The 19,551-nt window shown below is 36.1% G+C and overlaps 1 protein-coding gene and 1 long non-coding RNA gene across 2 annotated transcripts; both read right to left on the bottom strand.

The window, feature by feature from the left end:
- Positions 1-317: 317 nt before the first annotated feature.
- LOC135681155 (pleckstrin homology domain-containing family A member 8) lies at positions 318-18,272 on the bottom strand. The gene is made up of 15 exons (XM_065195464.2): positions 18,053-18,272; positions 16,951-17,067; positions 12,058-12,219; positions 11,442-11,563; positions 10,931-11,024; positions 10,571-10,608; positions 9,577-9,626; positions 9,008-9,066; positions 7,071-7,431; positions 6,271-6,356; positions 5,855-5,913; positions 4,952-5,082; positions 3,888-3,958; positions 3,415-3,476; positions 318-2,709 (listed from the first exon to the last, which is right to left on the bottom strand). The coding sequence occupies exons 1-15, from the start codon at positions 18,099-18,101 to the stop codon at positions 2,509-2,511; spliced, it is 1,662 nt and encodes a 553-aa protein (XP_065051536.2). The 5' UTR covers positions 18,102-18,272; the 3' UTR covers positions 318-2,508.
- Positions 14,507-16,944, bottom strand: LOC148958689 (uncharacterized). The gene is made up of 2 exons (XR_016144438.1): positions 16,236-16,944; positions 14,507-15,324 (listed from the first exon to the last, which is right to left on the bottom strand). It is a non-coding gene; the product is annotated as an uncharacterized LOC148958689 (long non-coding RNA).
- Positions 18,273-19,551: the final 1,279 nt, after the last annotated feature.

Genomic DNA, 19,551 nt, shown 5'->3' on the forward strand with positions numbered 1-19,551 from the left:
TTTTGCTGTCTGATCATTTCGTCCTTCTATTTAGACTATTCGCTTTCTCCCTTCAGGAAAATAGACCCTACAGAAAGCAAAAAACAAAAAAGTTTATATTGCATAGAAACTGTTGAAGTGATTTTGCATTTTTAAAATAGTCTGAATTATTGGAAAATACAAAAGCTTTTACTCATAATCAATATACCAGCAAGCTATGATAATCTACCAAAGAAAAACACATTTTTACTTATATCATAGACCCACAAACATAAAAGAAAACATTTGATACCAAATCACAACTGGGCACCTTTTCAACTGTCTGTTCAAGATAGTGTGGTTTTATAAAGGTGTTCATACTAAAGTAGCGAAAATTTTATTCAATGCAGTTTATTTCAGTTAGTATGTAACTTCACAAATTAGCGACCTTGCTGGTTGCCCCAGGCTGGATCATGCCCGTCCTTTAAAATGCCAGATCCAGACCTATTTTCTATAGAACCCCAAATTAGTATGGAATTTCCAATCCGACACAGAATTTACGCCAATTTTTACAGTGAAAGATTCAAGTTGATTCCCGACCCGGCTTATGGACGCCGATGCAAATTTTAGTCAGAAAATGTTGGCAGGCCATAGATAAGAAGAAGAAATCTGCCTCAAAAATCCTTTTTTACAAATAGGCCTTATGTATTACTAAGTGTGAACATAAATATCAGGTAGAATTTCCTTGCTTTGCAATGATTAATGCCTTGAAATAGCCACAAAGTGCTGCCCATAAGTTTTCGTAAAAAGATGACAAGATATTTCTCAGCTGATGAAAAAGACTATGTGCAACAAAAATACATTTGAATAAAATGACATTCTAAGAGCAAACAAATCTAAGAGCAAACAAACAATAACACAATAAATACTATTATTTGGCATACAATAAATGAAAATTATAGCAACAAAATATATTTTTGGCAGAAAACATATGATATACTGCAACAATAATGAAGGCAAATTAGAAATTTCACTAATACTTTATTTTTACAAGGTCGAAAATATTACATACTAATTTTCACTTTCCAGTCCACTAACGACAGGAAAATCCCACAAAGAACAAGCTAAGAGTTTATAAACCTAATGGCTGCTTTTTTTGATCAAGTCTGGCCATTTAAGAACATGGTGTTGACTGACTAATAATTTATTTTTCAATTCAAAGGACAAAGTGCCATGGACCACCTATTTGCACGAGATCCTCTATTGCCAGGAATAATCAAATTTTGAGAAACGTTGACTCTATCACTCCAAATTGCACGTTTAAAAGGAAAGCAATTGGTAGAAAAGATAAGCAACTGTCTTTGAAGAAAAGGTAGATTTTTCCTTGTGTCGAAATTTACTGCATTGATACTTCAGAAATGATACCGGCTGTTAGAGACAAGATTATAGAGATGCTAAAGACGGAGTATAGAGACAAGTATTGCGCAAACAATTGCTATCCTAATGCGGCGCCATTTTGAAATTTAGTTGGCGGTTAAAGGAGGTATTGTCCTTGTTCCCAGTCCCCTAAACATTCATAGTTGAGAACACCCAACAGGTCTCCTCATTCCCGATTCTCTCTACGTTTTAAGCCCGATTCCCGATTCCCGACCATCAATTCCCGAATCCCGGTGTTATCAACTCCCGAATCCCGCTCACAAAATGTTTGACGATACCCAATTCCCGACACAAAAAATGACGATTTCCGCTTCCCCGAAAAACAAATTGGATTCCCTCATAAACAAACTTGGTACCCTCATAGTTGGTGCATGGTCAACTCTTTAAAAACAGACATTCGTCTTCGATCTATGTTCTGACATTTTAAACTCTGAAGAGTGTCAGACGAAAAGCTTTAGTTTACTAAATGTTTGCTTTTTTCAAAGCCATAGACATTCGTCTGCTTGTCAAGGATTATTTGGCATGATTTTATATTTTGAAGAATTCGCCTAAAACGAAAATGCTGTCATTCTTCAATCGACCAGAAAAATACAATAGAAAAACCTTCTCACGAAAATAAAACTTTTGCACTAATATTCCTAGAGAACATTTGATTCTGCTGAGTACATAAAGAAGCATCGAAAATTTGAAAATAGGTCACTGGCAATAAGCATTTAGAAATAAATAAGAGGGAACTGAAACCAGCTCAACCACAGAATAATCAAAATTCAAGTTCTATCATTGAAAAAAATCTACGCTACTAGTCTTGTGCCCTGTATACGCTGGTGTATTACCATGGGTTTGTGTTAATCTCCTTATATCTCCTACTCTAAAAACTGTTTTCAAAGGTCATCTTTTCAGAGGTTTTCGTTTTCAATCGTTTTATCATTAACCCTAAGCCAAACAGTCAGAATGTATGCCTGTTCATATGTGACAATACGATCTGTATGTGAAGGGACTTAAAACTGCTTCTCTAGAATTACAAGCCATCCTATGATGGCAGATAATTTATTTACATTAGATAATAATTCTAAGCATTAAAAATAAATGATTCTTTAACCCATAAATAGTCTGCTACACAACTGACTCACTGTCTAATTTATGTCTCTTATAAAACTGGCACAGTATGTTAACTAATTTTCCCAAAGCTGACGCACATGATCTCATTTCATCGACAATTTCTTGTTCTGGAGTAGGTGACCCATCGCTGTTGACGCCTGATTTACGTAAAGCCTCCATAAAGTCTTTCCTGTAAGGCACAGCCTTAACTGCAAGCTGAAATGGCGACACGTCTTTAATAGAGTATTCATAACAAAATGTATTTATATTTAACTGTACTTAGCATAGTGATGGCTTTTATATTCTTCTTAACATAGTATAACCAAAATATTGCGTTGAGATCGATCTCGTTGTTTAATAAGCAACAGTAATGAAAATTCACTTTTCTTTGATTCCAACATTTGTTTGTTGTCCTTTCGATTAATAGCAACAATTTGATGATTTTTATGTTTGCCCTTGCTGGCAATATCTCACAGTTACAACACTTAGAGCTTCGTCTAAAATAATTTACATTGAAAACTCAAAATGGCAAGCACCAGAAGAATTGATTTACTGAACATTGGAACGAGGTGTCTCTTGTTTGGAGAATAATTTCATCAGCTTTTAACGTCGATTTAACGGCTTTTAATATATTTTTTGGAAATGTTAATTGTTTGTTATTGTGTCTATACTGGGGGTTCTCAAAAATTTAGGTTTCAATGTACTGTAACTGATTTGGTGTTGTTGCTGTCACAGTCTTCTCTTTTGCTGTTGTTGTAGATGTTGTCAATGCAATGTTGATATAACCGTTGTTAGTGCTGACGTCACAATCATTTCAACATAAGATTTAGATTTTCCTGTGAGAATACGGTTCATGAAATATAGTTCTTAAGAATATATACAATATTGTGGTTTTTATAAAAATATCAAGACCAAACTTACCGAAAAGACCCCACGAACCACCCATCCATGATATTTTCTCAACGACCTGCCATACGCGTTAGCTGCAATGTTGAACAGAAATTTGCATAAAAATATAATTAAATATATGAAAATCAACATCTGGGAAGCCAATATTACTATTTCTTATAATTGCTATAAAAAATAAAACACAAGGACAGGAGTGATCGTTAATCCTCCCTGATATTCAACAGGTTATTATCTTGCGAATAAAAATATTTTTAACAAGACAAAGAGTTTCGGTGAACTGAAGTTGCTAAAAGACAGCTAATAAACGTGAAGGGAAGCAATCTCAGTACAGACAACCTCTTGAGACAAATTTTCAGATGAAAGGATATTCCCTAAGGGCAAAACGTATTTACAATTTTTTCCAGTTATGTATATAACGACTATAGACAATAAATGTAGCAATTTGTAAATAAAATATCAATGGCTAAATTCCAATATGTACTTACTAGCAGCCACTGAAAGATCTTGTTCCCCGCGACAAATTTCAGCCAAAAATACGTGAATGAATTCAAGTGCTCTGCGTATAAAAACAATAAGGCTGAAACTGCGCGCTGCAAGAAGCTTAGGTAAATGAACGACATATGCAAGATTGACATAAAACATTCCTACAAAAAGTCCCTCCAAAACAGACTTTCAGCTGCAACGGTCAAATAGTTTCGCGGGTACGCGCACAGTGCGAGAGAAATGTATGTAGTTTCGATAGATAAAATTTTACTATGAACGCCGATAGCAGCAAAATTTCCGAAATTTGACGAAAAAATCAGAGGGTAAAAGCCCACTACAACCCTTTGGTATTGTAGATGTAGCAAAGTTTATTTGAAAGGAACGAATGGAATTTTATTAATTAATGTGTATTTTACATTTAAGTTCACTCGAAAACAGAATAGAAAAGAACGATGTGGAACTTGTGTTAAAACAATGGGGCTGTGTATGTATCTATATAATTTCAATGAAATGGGTTCTGCTGTATTTATATTAAGAACCAAAAATTGCCGTTAATACTAAGATGTACCAAAGAAGAAGAAGAAGCGATCTAGTAACCGCAAGAATGCCCTATGAAACGGTAAAAGCATCAATAGGTGAAGCGAATTCTGTTGCGAAGGTGCAAAAAATCAAAGACCGATCTGCAGGGTGAGTATCCCTACAAAAATTCTATTCCTGTCTAATCCGGTCAGTTAGTTTCTCAGTTGAGCCGGTTTCTGTCCAGACTGAGCCGTTGCTGAAAAACCGGAGACAGGGAGAGGGAAATCTGACTTTGGTAGCTCCCAAGGGGTCTTGGAAGAATCAACTGAATTTCTCAAACGATCTCTTGCCGAAAATGTTTATAGCAGTATCAGAAATGGGTTTTTTACAATACTTAAAAACGTTATTGAAGCCTATTGCATTTTCAATGCATATTCATCACAAAACAAATTTCTTTACTGAGATACGCTATATGGTAATGATGAAAGGAGCTCCATTAGTAATGCATGCACACAAAATAAGGCCCTGTGTGGAACTAAACACTAACCTTTTCAGCCAAAGCAAAGCATCAGTTGTCGAGTTTCTCGCGGTGCAAGTGTTACTTTTCAGCTCCTGAAACACCATATTCTGCAGATAGGTGAACGCCTTTTCGTCTGTTTCAAATTTCGTTCGTATTTTCTGCAATTATTGACAATAGCAAGCTTATTGACATGCTTACTATTCAACTTGACACGTTAAGTGTGTTTGATCGTTTCCTAACTGCCACAAATATTTAGCAAGCTTTCCTTTGGACGTTCTTCATTTATACTACTTGCTGAGAAACCCTAAAGCATTTTACAGCATGGCTTGAAATCAACTTGATAGATGGGGTCAAAATAAAGGTATGATGTACCTGTTATAACAAGAGATACATCTTCAAAATTGCTATGCAAAAAGCGCTTAAAATTTGCTTTTAGAATAATCTAAAATCACTAAACCTCACCAAAATTTGTAACTGGAACTGTTATATAAATTGATTAACTCTTATCGACAAATTTAGAGATGAAGTTGGGGTGGGTCTTCTTTGAAATTAATCCACTTTGAAAACTCCTCCCAAAGAATTTTGCTTCACTTTGTCATTTGAATGACTTTATTATTTTTGTATTCTGTAAACGATTCTTATAAAATGATTTAGCTAGTTGTCGAGTTGTCACCTCTGGCTGACTAGTCACAATAAGTATGCCTGCTTAGTAAATGCAGACATATTGCCAAAAAGCAAATTCTCAGTCTTAAATTTACCAGAGGTATTTTTTAGAAAAAAATGAGAAACTAATCTGCAGAACTTAAAAATCTTATAGCATGTGGTATACAATTAAGCGACATCGCTTGATACATGGCGGCTGGGTTCAAAACTTCTACCAAGGATAAACTTGACTCTGGATAGTAAAGTATGAAGTAATGTCTGACGTACCTTGATGTTTCCCTGAATGTCAATCTTGACTGGTGCAAAGGCCGTCGATCCAAGGATGTCTAGAAAGAAAACTAAGTTACACAACACAATATAACCTAGCAGGCAACAAAATCAAGAACCAACAACTCAAATTATTTCTAGATATATGTTAGAATCGCAGTTAAGACTCTTTCAAAACAGTTCTCATAGTAACTCTACAACAACAGCTTCTAACGGACATTGTCTTTTCTTTGCACAAAGACGAGAAAACAACGTTTATCAGAAATTAGCAGACATTTTGAATTTAATTAAATTTCTGTTTGTTGATATTTGACGTTATTGACAGTTGACACTTAAAATATGAAATATGTCCCTTCTGGATAAAATATGTCTCTTAACTAATACTTGGTCTTGGAACAAAGGAAGAGCAAACCTACCAAAAACGGGCACTATTGCAGAGCATGCATCAAGGAACGTCTTAGTTGGAATTCGACCATCCACCACAACTGCAACATCTTCAAATCTGAGAAGAAAATTCAGCATGTTGAAAACCAATTTTTGCCATATAAACTCAAGCACTGTTGATAAACTATCAACCGTTTGAACATTACTTATTTTGAAAATCGAAATTCCGTGCTTCAAGGCAATAAGTTGTCAACAAAGATAAATTTAAAAATCAGCTTTAATTTCCTGACAGCCAAAAGATTAATTATAAAAAGGAAAAAGTACAATCTCTTCAAACACCTGGTTGTGAATATTTGGCTGTTTAATAAAAACCATTGTATCCAGAATTTAACATTTGCGTTTAAATTACGAAAATCTATTTGTCAATAACGTCACAAAACTTTTAACTAATTGCTTTAATTTAATAAAAGGGCATGGCCTGAGTTAAAAGTTGAGATCTCATAGAGTTCCCTGTTGTGCCGAAAATAGATTTGATCGTTATCCAATAAAACTGCGTTTTTTTATTTCGTGCAAGCAGCCTTCTGATGAGTTATCACCACAGCGTATCGGAGTATCAGTCTTTTTAGGCATCGGCCCTTTAGCTCAGGCCATTTATTTTAACCTAGCTCAATCTATTACGCTCTTCGTATAGGAGCTAAATGCTCGCTACGTCTATCGACATGATACTTTATTAGATGAACAACCTCAGAAAGACCCAACAGCTGCAGAGCAGCTTTTCTGCAACCTATATTTCATAGGTCAAAATCCAAACTGCGTAGCTTTTATTGCGTACCTTACAGGAGTTGCACTAAAGAACGATTTCGGTTCCGGCTTTTGCACTTCTTCAGGCGAATGCGACTCTAAGGAGTTCTGTGACAACTTGTACAACTTATTGTTGTCGTTGGTGCTGCTGGATGTTGTTGTTGCTGTTGCAGAGCTCGGCGACGTCACACTAGACGCAACCGGACCTCGTTCCCGCGTCTCTCCTTTAGGGTACTTCGCAGTTCCATTATGCCCCTCGTCAAAAGTCGCTGCCGGATTTTGTTTCGCTGGTAAATTCGGTGAAACGGGTTTAAGATCTAATGTCGTTGGTGGCTGCAATGCCGTTGGAGATTTTTGGTGGTGGTGGGAGCCATTACGAGGAGAAAGGAGCTCTAAAATTGAAAAAATACCGATTAATACTGTTAATTTTGCTGAGTTATCGCCACCTTGGGTTTCAGAGCGTCCAATATGGATTGGGGAGAAGGAGTGGTGCGGAAGAGTACGAAAAAAAAAGACGTCCCTCTTTCTATCCTCCATCTTTCTTTCCTCCACCGCGCTTTCCCGCCCCACTCCGTCTCCACAACCCTTACAGATTGTCAGGAACCCAGGGTAAATAATTGCAGAAAATCGGGACAATCCTGCGTACCAATTTTCGTTATGAGTATAGCGGTAAGCGACTATGTTCATTAGAAACTACACTAACCCAGAGACCGAAACCATAACGATAAGACGGCCAATGACCGTGACAAAGGCCAATTGAAACAAAAGAAACTATAGCGCCACACACAAACCTTGTTTTGTTTTCATTATCTTTCAAAAGAAGGTATTTAGAGTTTAGGGGTATTATCCGGAGAAAGATGGATACTTTTTGGACTCTACACTAGCCTAGCTCATTCAAATTAAGGAGGTCCACTAAACTGAGTGGTGAAAGTTTCAAATTTCGTTTACATAAATATTTCTAGCAATAAAATATGCACAATCTTGTTCTTGGGCTGTTAAAATATTTACACGAACGGTCTTTTATTGTGATGGATGTTGGCAAGATTTGAACTAAATACAGCTTTAACAATATTGAAACTGAAAGTTGGTTGAAAATAATTAAAAATAAAGCTATGAAATTTATGCTGTATGAATTGTTGTTAACTTAACATTGGCTATTAATATTCCCAAAGCAAATTTTTTTCAAAAGTGTTTCATCTTTTCTTTTAATTCAGAGGACAAATTATAGTGTACAATGTTTATTAAATATAGGAAAGTTTCAGATGCGTTCCTAGGGAAAGGAACCTATTTTAAAACAAAACAGTTTTGATTATCAAGTTTATGATCAGAAATGATGTGAAATTGACGTTTCAGACAATAATTCACATGAAACCGCACTGTTCCTAGCACAATCACATTATAAAAAGTTAGTGGGACGAAAACAGAACATTGGGTTCTAGGGGGACAGGAGGAGGCGGCAGGAGGAGGCAGCAGGAGGAGTGGACAGGAGGAGGGGACAGGAGGAGGGGGCAGGTGGAGGGGGCAGGAGAAGGGGGCAGGAGGAGGGGGCAGATGGAGGGGGCAGATGGAGGGGGCAGGAGAAGGGGGCAGGAGAAGGGGGCAGGAGAAGGGGGCAGGAGGAGGGGGCATGAGGAGGGGGCAGGAGGAGGGGGCAGGAGGAGGGGGCAGGAGGAGGAGGCAGGAGGTAGGTCTCCATGATAAAATATTGCTGCTTTCATTAAGATACTCTACGGAAAACTTGCGGCTAAAGAACTCTGTGTTCCTTTATCATTGACATTGCCGAGTCAGCTAGGCGGTTAAAATTCATGAATAGTGACAATACACAAGATAAACCACTAAAGGCTGTCAGCTTATATTACATGCCAATCAACATCAACAAATCTTAACTACAGCATAAAAGTCTGAATGGCGAGAAGCAATTGTCCAGCATCTTAAAAAAACTCAACAGCAATGACAATTTGTTCTCACCTCGGTCCGAGTCAGTGAAAGAATCCGAAATAGTTGACGGAGATGAAGGACTTGGGGCGCTATAATTTACAGGAAGACAAAATTAGGGTCAATGAATAATAATATTGATGCAGCAGAATAAACAGGAGATAATTTGCAGCTCTTTCAGGCAAAAAAGAGTAAAATAGATAGGAAATGATAAGTTTGATACAAAACAAAAATAATAATATATCTTGAAGTAAGAGCGGTCCTATCTTGAGCTTAAGCTGTTTGTTTTTTCTATCACTTATGAGGTTTATATTCAAATTTAACCAGCAAAAAAAAGTGATCATGAAATTTAGGCAAAAGTGATTTTGTTATATTTTCATGCAATGTTGCTTCGCTTTTACAATAACTCAATTTTCTGTTATTTGAAAAATCCAACGTCATCTTCAAATGCCCTACTGAGAATCTGTACTTAGAGATTGAAACAAGAAGTTTTATATATCTAAAGTAATCTATATCGTTTCCATCAACAAGCCATTCCGTTAGTCCCTTGGAGGTTCTAGAGATATAGAGAGTTTACTAAAATAGAAAATTGAAATTCATACCCAATTTCAGTGTGGTACGAATGTTTCTTAAAGATGGGAGGAGCTTTAATCTGCAATTGGAAAAAGCACTAAAAATGATTATTTTTACACAGACTGAGCAATCATTTGCAACTCAATGAACACAAAATTAAGCAAGCCAAAATGATCAAATATATCCATTGTATGGCAAAATAGACCCAGCCGATATTCGCCAAAAATATTAGGTATCTTAGTTTGCACTCTGCTGTTTAGAACAGGATAGTTTAAGGTTGAAACCCTAAATTTCACGATTAATACAATCATCAGGGAACTCTATGCTTGTCTGTTCATTTATAATGGATACAGTTCTTTTATGGGTCATAAATGAACTTTATTCTTTTATAGGAATTTTTCTAGGTGAGATATTTAGTGAAACTGATCTTGCAAAAAGGGATGTATAGACATTTGCAAAAGCATTTGTCATGGTCATGGGCAAGAGGTTCAGGTAAGAAGAGCACTGTCACAGTACAAAAATAAACCTAAAAGGGGCATTTATTCCTCGTGAAAAGGCATTTACAACAGCACCCCTCGTGCCAACAAACGCCTTTGTATGAGAACTCTCCGCTTGAGGAAAATTCAGAAGACTACAAAAGAGTCATTCAAAGTCTCAAAATACACAAGACTAGTAAAGCCGGCTTCTTCAATTGTCTTTGATAGCAAAGAGTTTCAAAGGCAATGTTATAAGCGTGCCCGTAAAGTATATCCTAGTAAATAGCTTTTTTTAGAAAGTCCATTTTTTCCTGTCTCCTTTTTCTTTGGTCAGAATCCTGTCTTAAAAAAGTTGTGGTCGGTAAAAATCCGTTTGAAAGTATGAAAAATTTGATGTCAAACAGGCAGATGTCTTGTTGTATGTGACATAAACAAAAAAAACAAAAAAATGACATAAGTGAAGACACTTTGCAAGCATAATATAGAATAGATCTAAAAAATAAGTAAAGAAAAGCAAAAATACTATGATAAAGGGGTTCTAACTAACCCGTATCGGCGTAGAAACTGGTGATCCTGAGGTGGTACCTTGAAAAAACAATTTCGAGATAAGTTCTAGCCATTGGTAATAAATGACAGTAAAAATGCACGACACCTGTCAATCAACTATTGGCCAATCAAAAAACGTGTGAGTGGCATCACACTTATTAATTGGCTAGGTGCGATTAACAGACGGCCTAAGCAACTATAGTACCCATCAACTGTCTTGTACATATCAATGAGATAGGAAATAAAATTATATCATTACAAACAGTTCTAGTCAAATTTCAAAAATAGGAATATTGCTGCTTAATTCTGGACCAGCAAAATTTTAGGATCAGGAGAAAAAAGATGCAGTGGCTGTACTCACTTAGTGAATCTTCTACAACCTCCATCATGTCACTTAGATTGGACAGAAATGAATCACAAGTGGCAGAGAGCATTGTTGCTGCTTCATTCATCTCCTATAATACAGAAAATCTGTTTAAACTATTGAAAGCTGTGAATAATTAAAGGCCATGCTGCATAATAAAAGAGCCATGAATTGACATGAATGTGAGCAGTTTCTGTGAAATTTTAACAACTTAAAAGTTTATTTCTCCTTTTATCAACAAAACCTGGGCCATAGAAAATACAAAATATACTAAAACTGTTTCTATATACATCACTGTGTAAAATATAGATAATATGGTCTAATTGAGAGGCTCAGATTGGCATGATTTGGCCAGTATGGCAAACTGTAATAGAAATCTGTACCATGTAGTTATAACTGAGTATTAATTGATCATTTTTATACTGCTTCCTTTGGTAGGTGTGGTTATAGTTTGTCTTCTGCTCACAGCCACATTTTGATGGTCTGGTAAAATGAAAATGATGAATACCTGTGATGGAAGTTGCTGATCACTTGGACACAGGCTCTTTAACTGATGGACTTGATGAACAATGATATTTCTACATGTGTTTAGTTCTGCCATCTTTTCCTTTAAGAATTCCACAGAATTCACTGGGAAAAGATAAGAAATTAAATGAAGAAATGTTTTTAGCATTCTTTGATCAGTCAGCTGGCAAAGAAAAAATTCTAGGGCATTTTGAGAGCATTCATCTAATTAAGTTTGCTTTCTTTGAATGTTTAGTGGTTATCAACTATATCACTGAACATTTTCTCTATCTTCCATCAAAACCTTCACAAAGATCCTAAACTGGAAACTTTTTTCTAGCGCGGGCAAGTTCACGCGCCTGACTGCAAGACTGTGCGCCTGAAACCATGCACTTTTAAGAAATTTGTATTGTTATTAATGTGAAATGTATTCAAATAGGGACTTTGCGCGGCCAAAATGTAAAAGTGCGCAGATAGAAAATTTGAGTGCGCAGGCAGTTAATCGCAGGTGTGCGACAAAGTTTCCAGTCTGGCAAAGACCAAGACTTACAAACATCATCTTGATTGTGACTTCTAATTAATTTCAAACACCTTAATAAATTTTCATGCATCAAACTCACTTTGTTGCCTTTGTTCTTGGTAACTAGTATCAACCCTGCATGCTTTGGCAGTTCCCAATGCAACAAGCCATTGCTGTCTCTCTGCAGAAGTTGCAGCTCTGAGATACATATGGTTTTCTGGAGGAATCTTCAAGTCTAGCCTCACAGGGTCTGTTGGATGTACTGTTTTAAGTGGAAAACAAATATAGTCAGATATGAAAACTTATAGAAATATATGATAATATATATATACTTATGTAACCCAATTTGTCCATACAAATACAGCCTAATACAAGATTTCAGCAAAAATATAATATATCCTACACAGCTAGGCAAAGCATAACTTTATAGAAGAGCTTTGGTCATCAACTTAAATCAGGAAAGGTAAAAAATTGTAAAGCTTGCAATGTAGCTGTCTTAAAACTTCACAAAAATAGAATAAATATAAATGGAATTTTAAGACTATATAGGATAACCATTTTTGGTTAATGGTAAAACTGTCTATTTTGCAATCATAAAGGTATTTTATCTATTTTGGATTCTGAAAATTTGTTCATGCTTTGCTGCATAGTTGTGTCTAATTCTTAAGTGTTGAAGTAGTTTATGAACAAATCAACCATTTTGCGTCCAAACTGGAATGATATATTATCAAATATCATTGTTTTATCAAATGATTCAACTCTCATAATTGTTTTCATATGTTTTAATTCCTTAAAGCATGAAAAAATAATGCTTCTATTTGAAAATGTATTCTTGAAGATCCTCACAATAAACTCATGGTCTAAATCATGATATTGTAGTCATTTGAGACTACTTTAAAACAATATATCATTTTAAGTTGTTAGATACCCATTAAATTGCTCTCCATGGCAATCTTAGAGGTGCTCATTAGCATTGGCACACAATCGAGTGCCTTTCCAGGTTCTGTTAAGCACTGCTTTGGTACATTATACTAAGTTTGTTATCCAAGTTAATTTTGAGTGTAGTATGATCCAAAGACAGCTTATTTTTTCTGATTGTTAAACATTCATTACTCATTTTAAATATCAATGTATCCCATCTCTCCTTTTATAATGCTTGGTTTCCACTAGGCAACTAAGTTAAATGCCATGTGGGAATGCTCTGAGGAACACAGTCTAAAGCCTGATTCACATGTGTGAAGCAAGAGCTGAAGCAAAAGCAGGCGTCTAAGCAGAAGCAAGTGGAGTGTGAACACACATGAAGCAATGGAAGCAAACATGAAGCATGAAGCATGCGTTGAAGCAAGAATATAAAAAATAATTGATAATCTTGCTTCACTACTGCATCTGCTTCACCTTTGTGTCATGTTTGCTTAATAAATTTTGTAGTGTGAATGTTGTATGACCCTGAAACAAGGGCTAGTGCATGGTCTGGAAGACAGGGACGTGTTTCATCTCCCAAACAAGATCTGCTTTCGTCTGTAGTTGCTTTCATCTATTTGTCTATGTATTCTACGTTTTAGCATCAAGGATCCTAATGAAAGTAAAACTTCTGAGTCCAATTTTGTTTATATCACAGATCACATCGTTGTTTATGTATGATTCGTCTAAAGCCGATCAATGAAGCCTATACTTTGACATCAGAGTTGATTAATTTGCTTACTTCACATTTTCCTTCATGCCTTGCTTCATTCAAAAAGTTTTAACTGTGCTACTTTGTTGCTTCAGCCCTTGCTGCACACATGTGAACCAGGCTTAATGCTCAAACAATTAAAACATGCAGAATTATGATCTATGCATTTAAACTTATAAGAAGCCTAAAAATCAAGGAATGATTCATTCATCAAATTTCCCAAAAATCTTGATCAAATAAGAAATTAGGTGCAAACATTAAAGGGCCACTCCAGCCCAAAATTTTTATTTCAGAACACGATGTAATCAGACCTCCTGAAAACGAATCTGTTATTATTTTTTTCATATCTCTAACTGTTTTGCAGTTATTAGCGTTTGTAAAATGGTCATTGAGTTGAATTGTTTTTCAACCGTGTTATCGGAGATCTTCGGATTGACGTCACAGGCATTTTCGGCCTCGGTAAATTCGCGGCAAGTATCATCGGCTGTCCAAAGGGTCAAAGAGAACCTAGCGAAATGGCAGACAGGGCCTAGCAGCGGCATGTTTGTTAGTAGGCCAGACTTTTATCTGGAATCGATATAAAGAGAGAAGTATCGCTCATCAGTCTTGATATTCTGATCGAATATGGAAGTTTTTTATCGCACGAATCTTTCTGACAGAGAAGTCAAATTGTCAAAGTAGGCCAGCGAGACAGAGACATGAGGATGTTGACAGACTTTCGTGGAATGTTGCTTTTAAAGCAATTTATATTGGCAGGCCAGTTCCCTGATTTTAAAAAGAAGATTCGTGCTTTTTCATCAGCTCTTCCTTTAGTGCAACAGCTAAAAAACCATCGCGCAATTAATTCGAGAGGAAAGACCAAAACAAAACCAGTATACCGGGAATGAAAGCTGTATGAATTGATACAACATATTCATTAGGATAAAGAGCTTCATATCAACATGACTATGACTTATTAGAAATAAACCAGGACAATCGAGGGCATGGACAAGAAAATATACAAACTTTCAAGACAAGACTAAAAACCTACCATTAGTCATGAGTCAAACAACTTTTTCAAAAATTATAAATTTGTTTTTATACAAACAAAAAAGGGATTTGAGATTATATTAATAATTCAACTTTTTCAATATACTTGTGTAAATATAAGTTTTGTATTTAACCTTTAAGCTATTACAGGGGCCTTGTCAGCTCCTTTAAGCTGTCAGAATTTCAACCTGCTATATTTATGAATAATAAATCCATGTTTGATGTATTTAAATACTTGGCTACATTGAATTATATATTCAAATAACTATACAATCAGGCTAGTGAACTATCTAGAAATTTGTAATTTCTATTGCACATGAGAAATATTCTTATAAAAGTATCATGAAACAATAATCTATTGCAAAATTTTTAGAAAATACCTAAAAATAGCAGTGGATTTGCAAACATTATATAGATATGACCAAATTATATATAAAATTTTGATAATTTTAAAAATAGTCTCCTTTGTAAAACTGTTAATACAAAAACAGAATAATGTGTTGAGGTCTTTGTGGTAACTCTTGCATGGAAGAGAGGGGCAAGTTATCACTCCCACAAAGCCAGTAGCCAGATAACAGAATGCATGTAATCTCCAACCTTCATCTAGCATTTTTTTGCAAGATCCTTTCTGCTGCTCCATAAAAGAGTTTGTTACCTTTTTTATGCCTAGAATAATAAGGTTGACAGGGATAAATACTAACATACCAGTGAAATTTACTTTTGAGTCATATTAAAACATAAAATGATCAAAGAAACTTGGACACTCAGGGGCATTCAGAGTATAGACATTTAAAAGGATCAAAGTGAAATTTAGGGGTGAAAGGGCAACCACTGTTACTATAGCAAATAGCATCTAAGGATATTAACTTGAAGTAACACAAAGATGAATTTAAATGATATAGGCCATGTTTATATGAATCAATGCTAGAATAGCAAAGGTAATTTTAACAAATATAAACAATTCTGCCTTCAAACATTAGAATGAGGATATGACACATCTTTTTTCCAAAACCAAGGGTGTAAATTCCATGTTTTTTCTTTGGGGTAGTAGATCCTTTGCCCTGGATATTGATCTGGCAAAATTTTGAAATTGTGCATCAATTCTATGATGAAATAGGCAGAACTCCAAAATTGAAGGCAGAACATGGTAGAACATGAAGAAAAAGGGTTCAGGGAAACATCAGACAAACCCTGGGAAATTTTACACATCTATACCTCGGGCAAAGGTGTAGTGCACAGATCATTGGCAGGGATGTAGTGCTAGGAGGCTCAGGCCCCCTTATTGGTACAAAAAAGTAGCAAACTTCTACTTTTGGTACTGTTTTATGTGACATTTTCCTTGAGAGCCCCTGTTGTACTTTTCATATTACCACATTTCTGACTATTTGGGGGACAGTTCACAAGACTGTTAGAAAACTTGTATTTAGAGTACGAAGTTTTTCTCAAAGCCCGGCAAATTGCGTTGCTTAGGGGGTGCGTGTCACGCCATCCCCAAACCCCCTCCAAACCTCTACACCCTGCAGTTTCGCCTAACATTCAACACAGTAAAATGATAATAAGGATGAATTGTGACTTACGGGAAAGTTTCCATTTTGTGAATGGGGTTCTTCTTCTAATGCGGTGAGACATCAATTATTATTCAGCTCCCTGGAAATTCCTGAGATGACACGACGATAAGAAATGCCTTCGGTCAGAAATCCATTCACATCTGAAAATTCGTGAAGCATTCCATATTAAAAAGCTTGCTGCGTTGCCAAGATGAGGGTATGCGTTCAGGTTGAAGCTTCCATCTTTGATTTTTCGAATTACTAGTCCATGTTGGCTGGAAGCCTCCGCTGAACATCAATCGCAATGAAGGAAAATAAATAAAACGACAACCGAGATTCCGACATGAATCGCCTCTTCCGAGCCTCTACCGAGTCGTGCGAATTTCAGTGCGAACGTATAACAATAGCGCCGAATGTTGAAACAATGGTCCCTTTATACGTCACAAGGTACTTTTTCCGAAAAAAATTTTGTCGTATTTTTACGGTGATTCTCAACTTTGAGCGTCTATATCTGGAAAACGAGTTAAGCTTTTCGAAAAAAAATTTCACGATAGCTTCTTTTTCTCGACTAACTACCAATTTATGCAAAAATCTCAGAAAAAATTTTTGGGCTGGAGTGGCCCTTTAACATTACAGCACTTTACATTAATTTACTTTACAACCAAGCTATATCCCCTCAAAAATTGATAGCTTGAGGGAAAAATACTTTACAAGGAGGTTTTACTACAAACAACTAACAGCTTACCACATATTTCACAACAAGAAAGCTTTACTGAGCCACGGCTTCCCAGGTGAACCTCTTCTTGAGAGCGATAATAGGCCAACACACCATAATCCAAGACAAACCAGCGGGGTTGCCAACCTTGAAGAAATGGAAATGTTATCAAGAAGAAAAGAGCAAAATATTCAATGTTAAATTTCCCATGTTTCTACATCATTATGATGAAAATATCTGACCATGGAGTTATATCGCTAGTTCTAAATGGATGCAGTTTAAATGTGATTCATTGATTCTTTAGGTGACAATAGAAAGCTCAGAAAAATGTGTTTTTTGCCTGTTTCCTTTTTAGGTATGGCTTTTTCCCCGGTTTTTTAATTTCAATTCCACTACATTCAATTTATTGAAACAAACAAATAGCTAATCTACAAGAAACACGGCAATGTCACAGAAAAATTATACATCAGTAAGTGAGATCATGTCAATATACATTTAAGGCAACAATGAGAACAAAATAAATTGCATGTGGGAGGGAAAATATCAAAAGGACATTCATAATGTGAAACTATTTGACATCCAACAATAAGTGCCCATACTGGGAAGTATCAACCTGGTACGCCATAGATAATCCATCATGCGCCAAGTAGCACTGGTACTCCACTCCATCCACTCCACCAATTGTTAAATTTACTCAAACAGGTCGGCACTGACCATTTTTAGCCATAAGCTTTGCCACTTGGACTTTAATCAATGAATCAAACAAATACATTTTTACCGTGTGTACGAAAAATTAGAATTTATTTGCTTAATATTTTATGCTTAGTAATATTAAGTATGCGTCCTTTATAAAAAAAATGTCTCGATATTCCTACTACCTGAGGCGGCACCATGGTTGCCGCAGAAGGGTAAAAGTTTTTTGAATATGAGTGATTCCAGTTCACTGGAAAATGCACTCTTGCTCTACTACCATAAAGGGCTGCACAGCGGGAAGTGCGGCCCTGTATGCAAACCCATTAAATGTATGCCAAATTATGTCAGTTTTTGCAACAGTCTTAACATCACAAAAACAAAACTGCAACGATAGAATGAAGAAAAAGAAGATTAGAAACCCAATTAGAATACTTCTCACCGCTGAGGTAATTCGTCCATTTCCAGAGGGTGCCTTGCATCATCACCATTGCTGCTGTTTCGCTCAAATCTTACATATCAACATCAAACCTAATGTTTTTTTTGCCGACCCCTTTCCATTGTATTAATCGGCCATCTTTGATAGCTGGTTGCCGTGTGGTGGTTGCTGGCTCTGACCTCTGTATGGGACAAACTGTGCTTGAACGAGGCACGCAGAGGTACGGAGCCAAGGTAACATACACTAGGTACCAGTGTATTTGTGTTAAAAGCCATCAGCGGGTGCAGGGCCGAAAACTGCTAAATACATTCATTTTTCTATAAGAAACAAAGGTCGATGTTGAGTACTCCAGTTTCTTAATGTTCTGGAAATTTCAATACTCACTGTTTCTTGAGAGTTTCTTAATTATGATGTTATGAATGATGTTATGAAATGTTCGTGACCTTTTTTTCACGTCAAGAGATTCGCTTCCGTTCTGACGCTGTATTTAGAAAGTATATTTTGTCCCTTGTGTCTTAGGCCCTATTCGCACTGCATCTAGAAACCTGACAATGCTAATCCCTTATTGTTCTATCTGCAAAGGCGGCAAGGGTTTGTCAGGAAGCAGTTTAATTGGTAGAGTGCGAACAGCAAAATCTGAAATCTGACAAATTGTAACGTTTCGACTAATTGGTCAAAGGTTCCGTCGTAGAGCTCTGGAGCATCACAATCTCGTGAAAATCTATGATAACCAGCGGGTGACTCGACGGACATGCCAGAATTATGTTAACACCAATTAAAAAGCTCAGGGTGCTATTTGAAATCATGTCACAATTTAAAAAGGTACAATTTCTTAATGGCAACCTGATAACGTGTTAGATAACAATACAACATCTCAGAAAACTGCCTAATGCGAACAGAAGTCTGCCAAACTTTGTCAATCTTGAAAAAGTTCTTTTAATTGCCGTGAGAATATCGGGTTTGACAAACATTATCATATTTGCAGTGCAAATGGGGCCTTAATTTCTAGGCCATCAGGGCAATCATGCGCTTGGATTTTACAAAATTTCGTTGTTCTCAGATTTATCACGATTTAATAGTTTCTTGATTTTGTTGCTTCGAGTACTGGAGTTTCTTAATTTTTTCGGACTGTCCATTACTCGTTTCATATAGCCAGTTTCTTATAAAAAATGAGTGTAGTCAGTTTATACACAAATTAGCTTTTTTATCAGTAGATTTTATCATGTTTACGTAACATTAAGCATGTTTTTCACTTTTCGACATGGCTCTTTAATCTTGTTTAGATTGAAAAGGGATTCATTTCCACTTATCACCTGAAACCTCTTTACAGATTTCCCACGCCAAATGAGTTGATATCAGATTGAAGCATTCTTGTAAAGTTTAATTTTTTCCTAAATGCGTGAGATCTATTGTTATAACCCATTATATATATTGTTTTTATTGTACTTTCCATTGCTCTTCCTTTGTCGATGCGTGAGATTCGATCAAAATGCTTCACACTT

This window comes from Rhopilema esculentum, chromosome 12 (assembly GCF_057945365.1).
Source record: "Rhopilema esculentum isolate cy_ngs chromosome 12, ASM5794536v1, whole genome shotgun sequence".
Classification (NCBI taxonomy): domain Eukaryota; kingdom Metazoa; phylum Cnidaria; class Scyphozoa; order Rhizostomeae; family Rhizostomatidae; genus Rhopilema; species Rhopilema esculentum.

Excerpts from the sequence above, each read along its gene's own strand:
- LOC135681155 (XM_065195464.2), bottom strand. The coding sequence starts at position 18,101 with ATGGTGATGATGCAAGGCACCCTCTGGAAATGGACGAATTACCTCAGC. Across the intron at positions 12,220-16,950 it reads TTCTTGTTGTGAAATATGTG|TACATCCAACAGACCCTGTG; the intron begins GTAAGCTGTTAG and ends CACTTAAAACAG. Across the intron at positions 10,609-10,930 it reads GGTTGTAGAAGATTCACTAA|GTACCACCTCAGGATCACCA; the intron begins GTGAGTACAGCC and ends TGTTTTTTCAAG.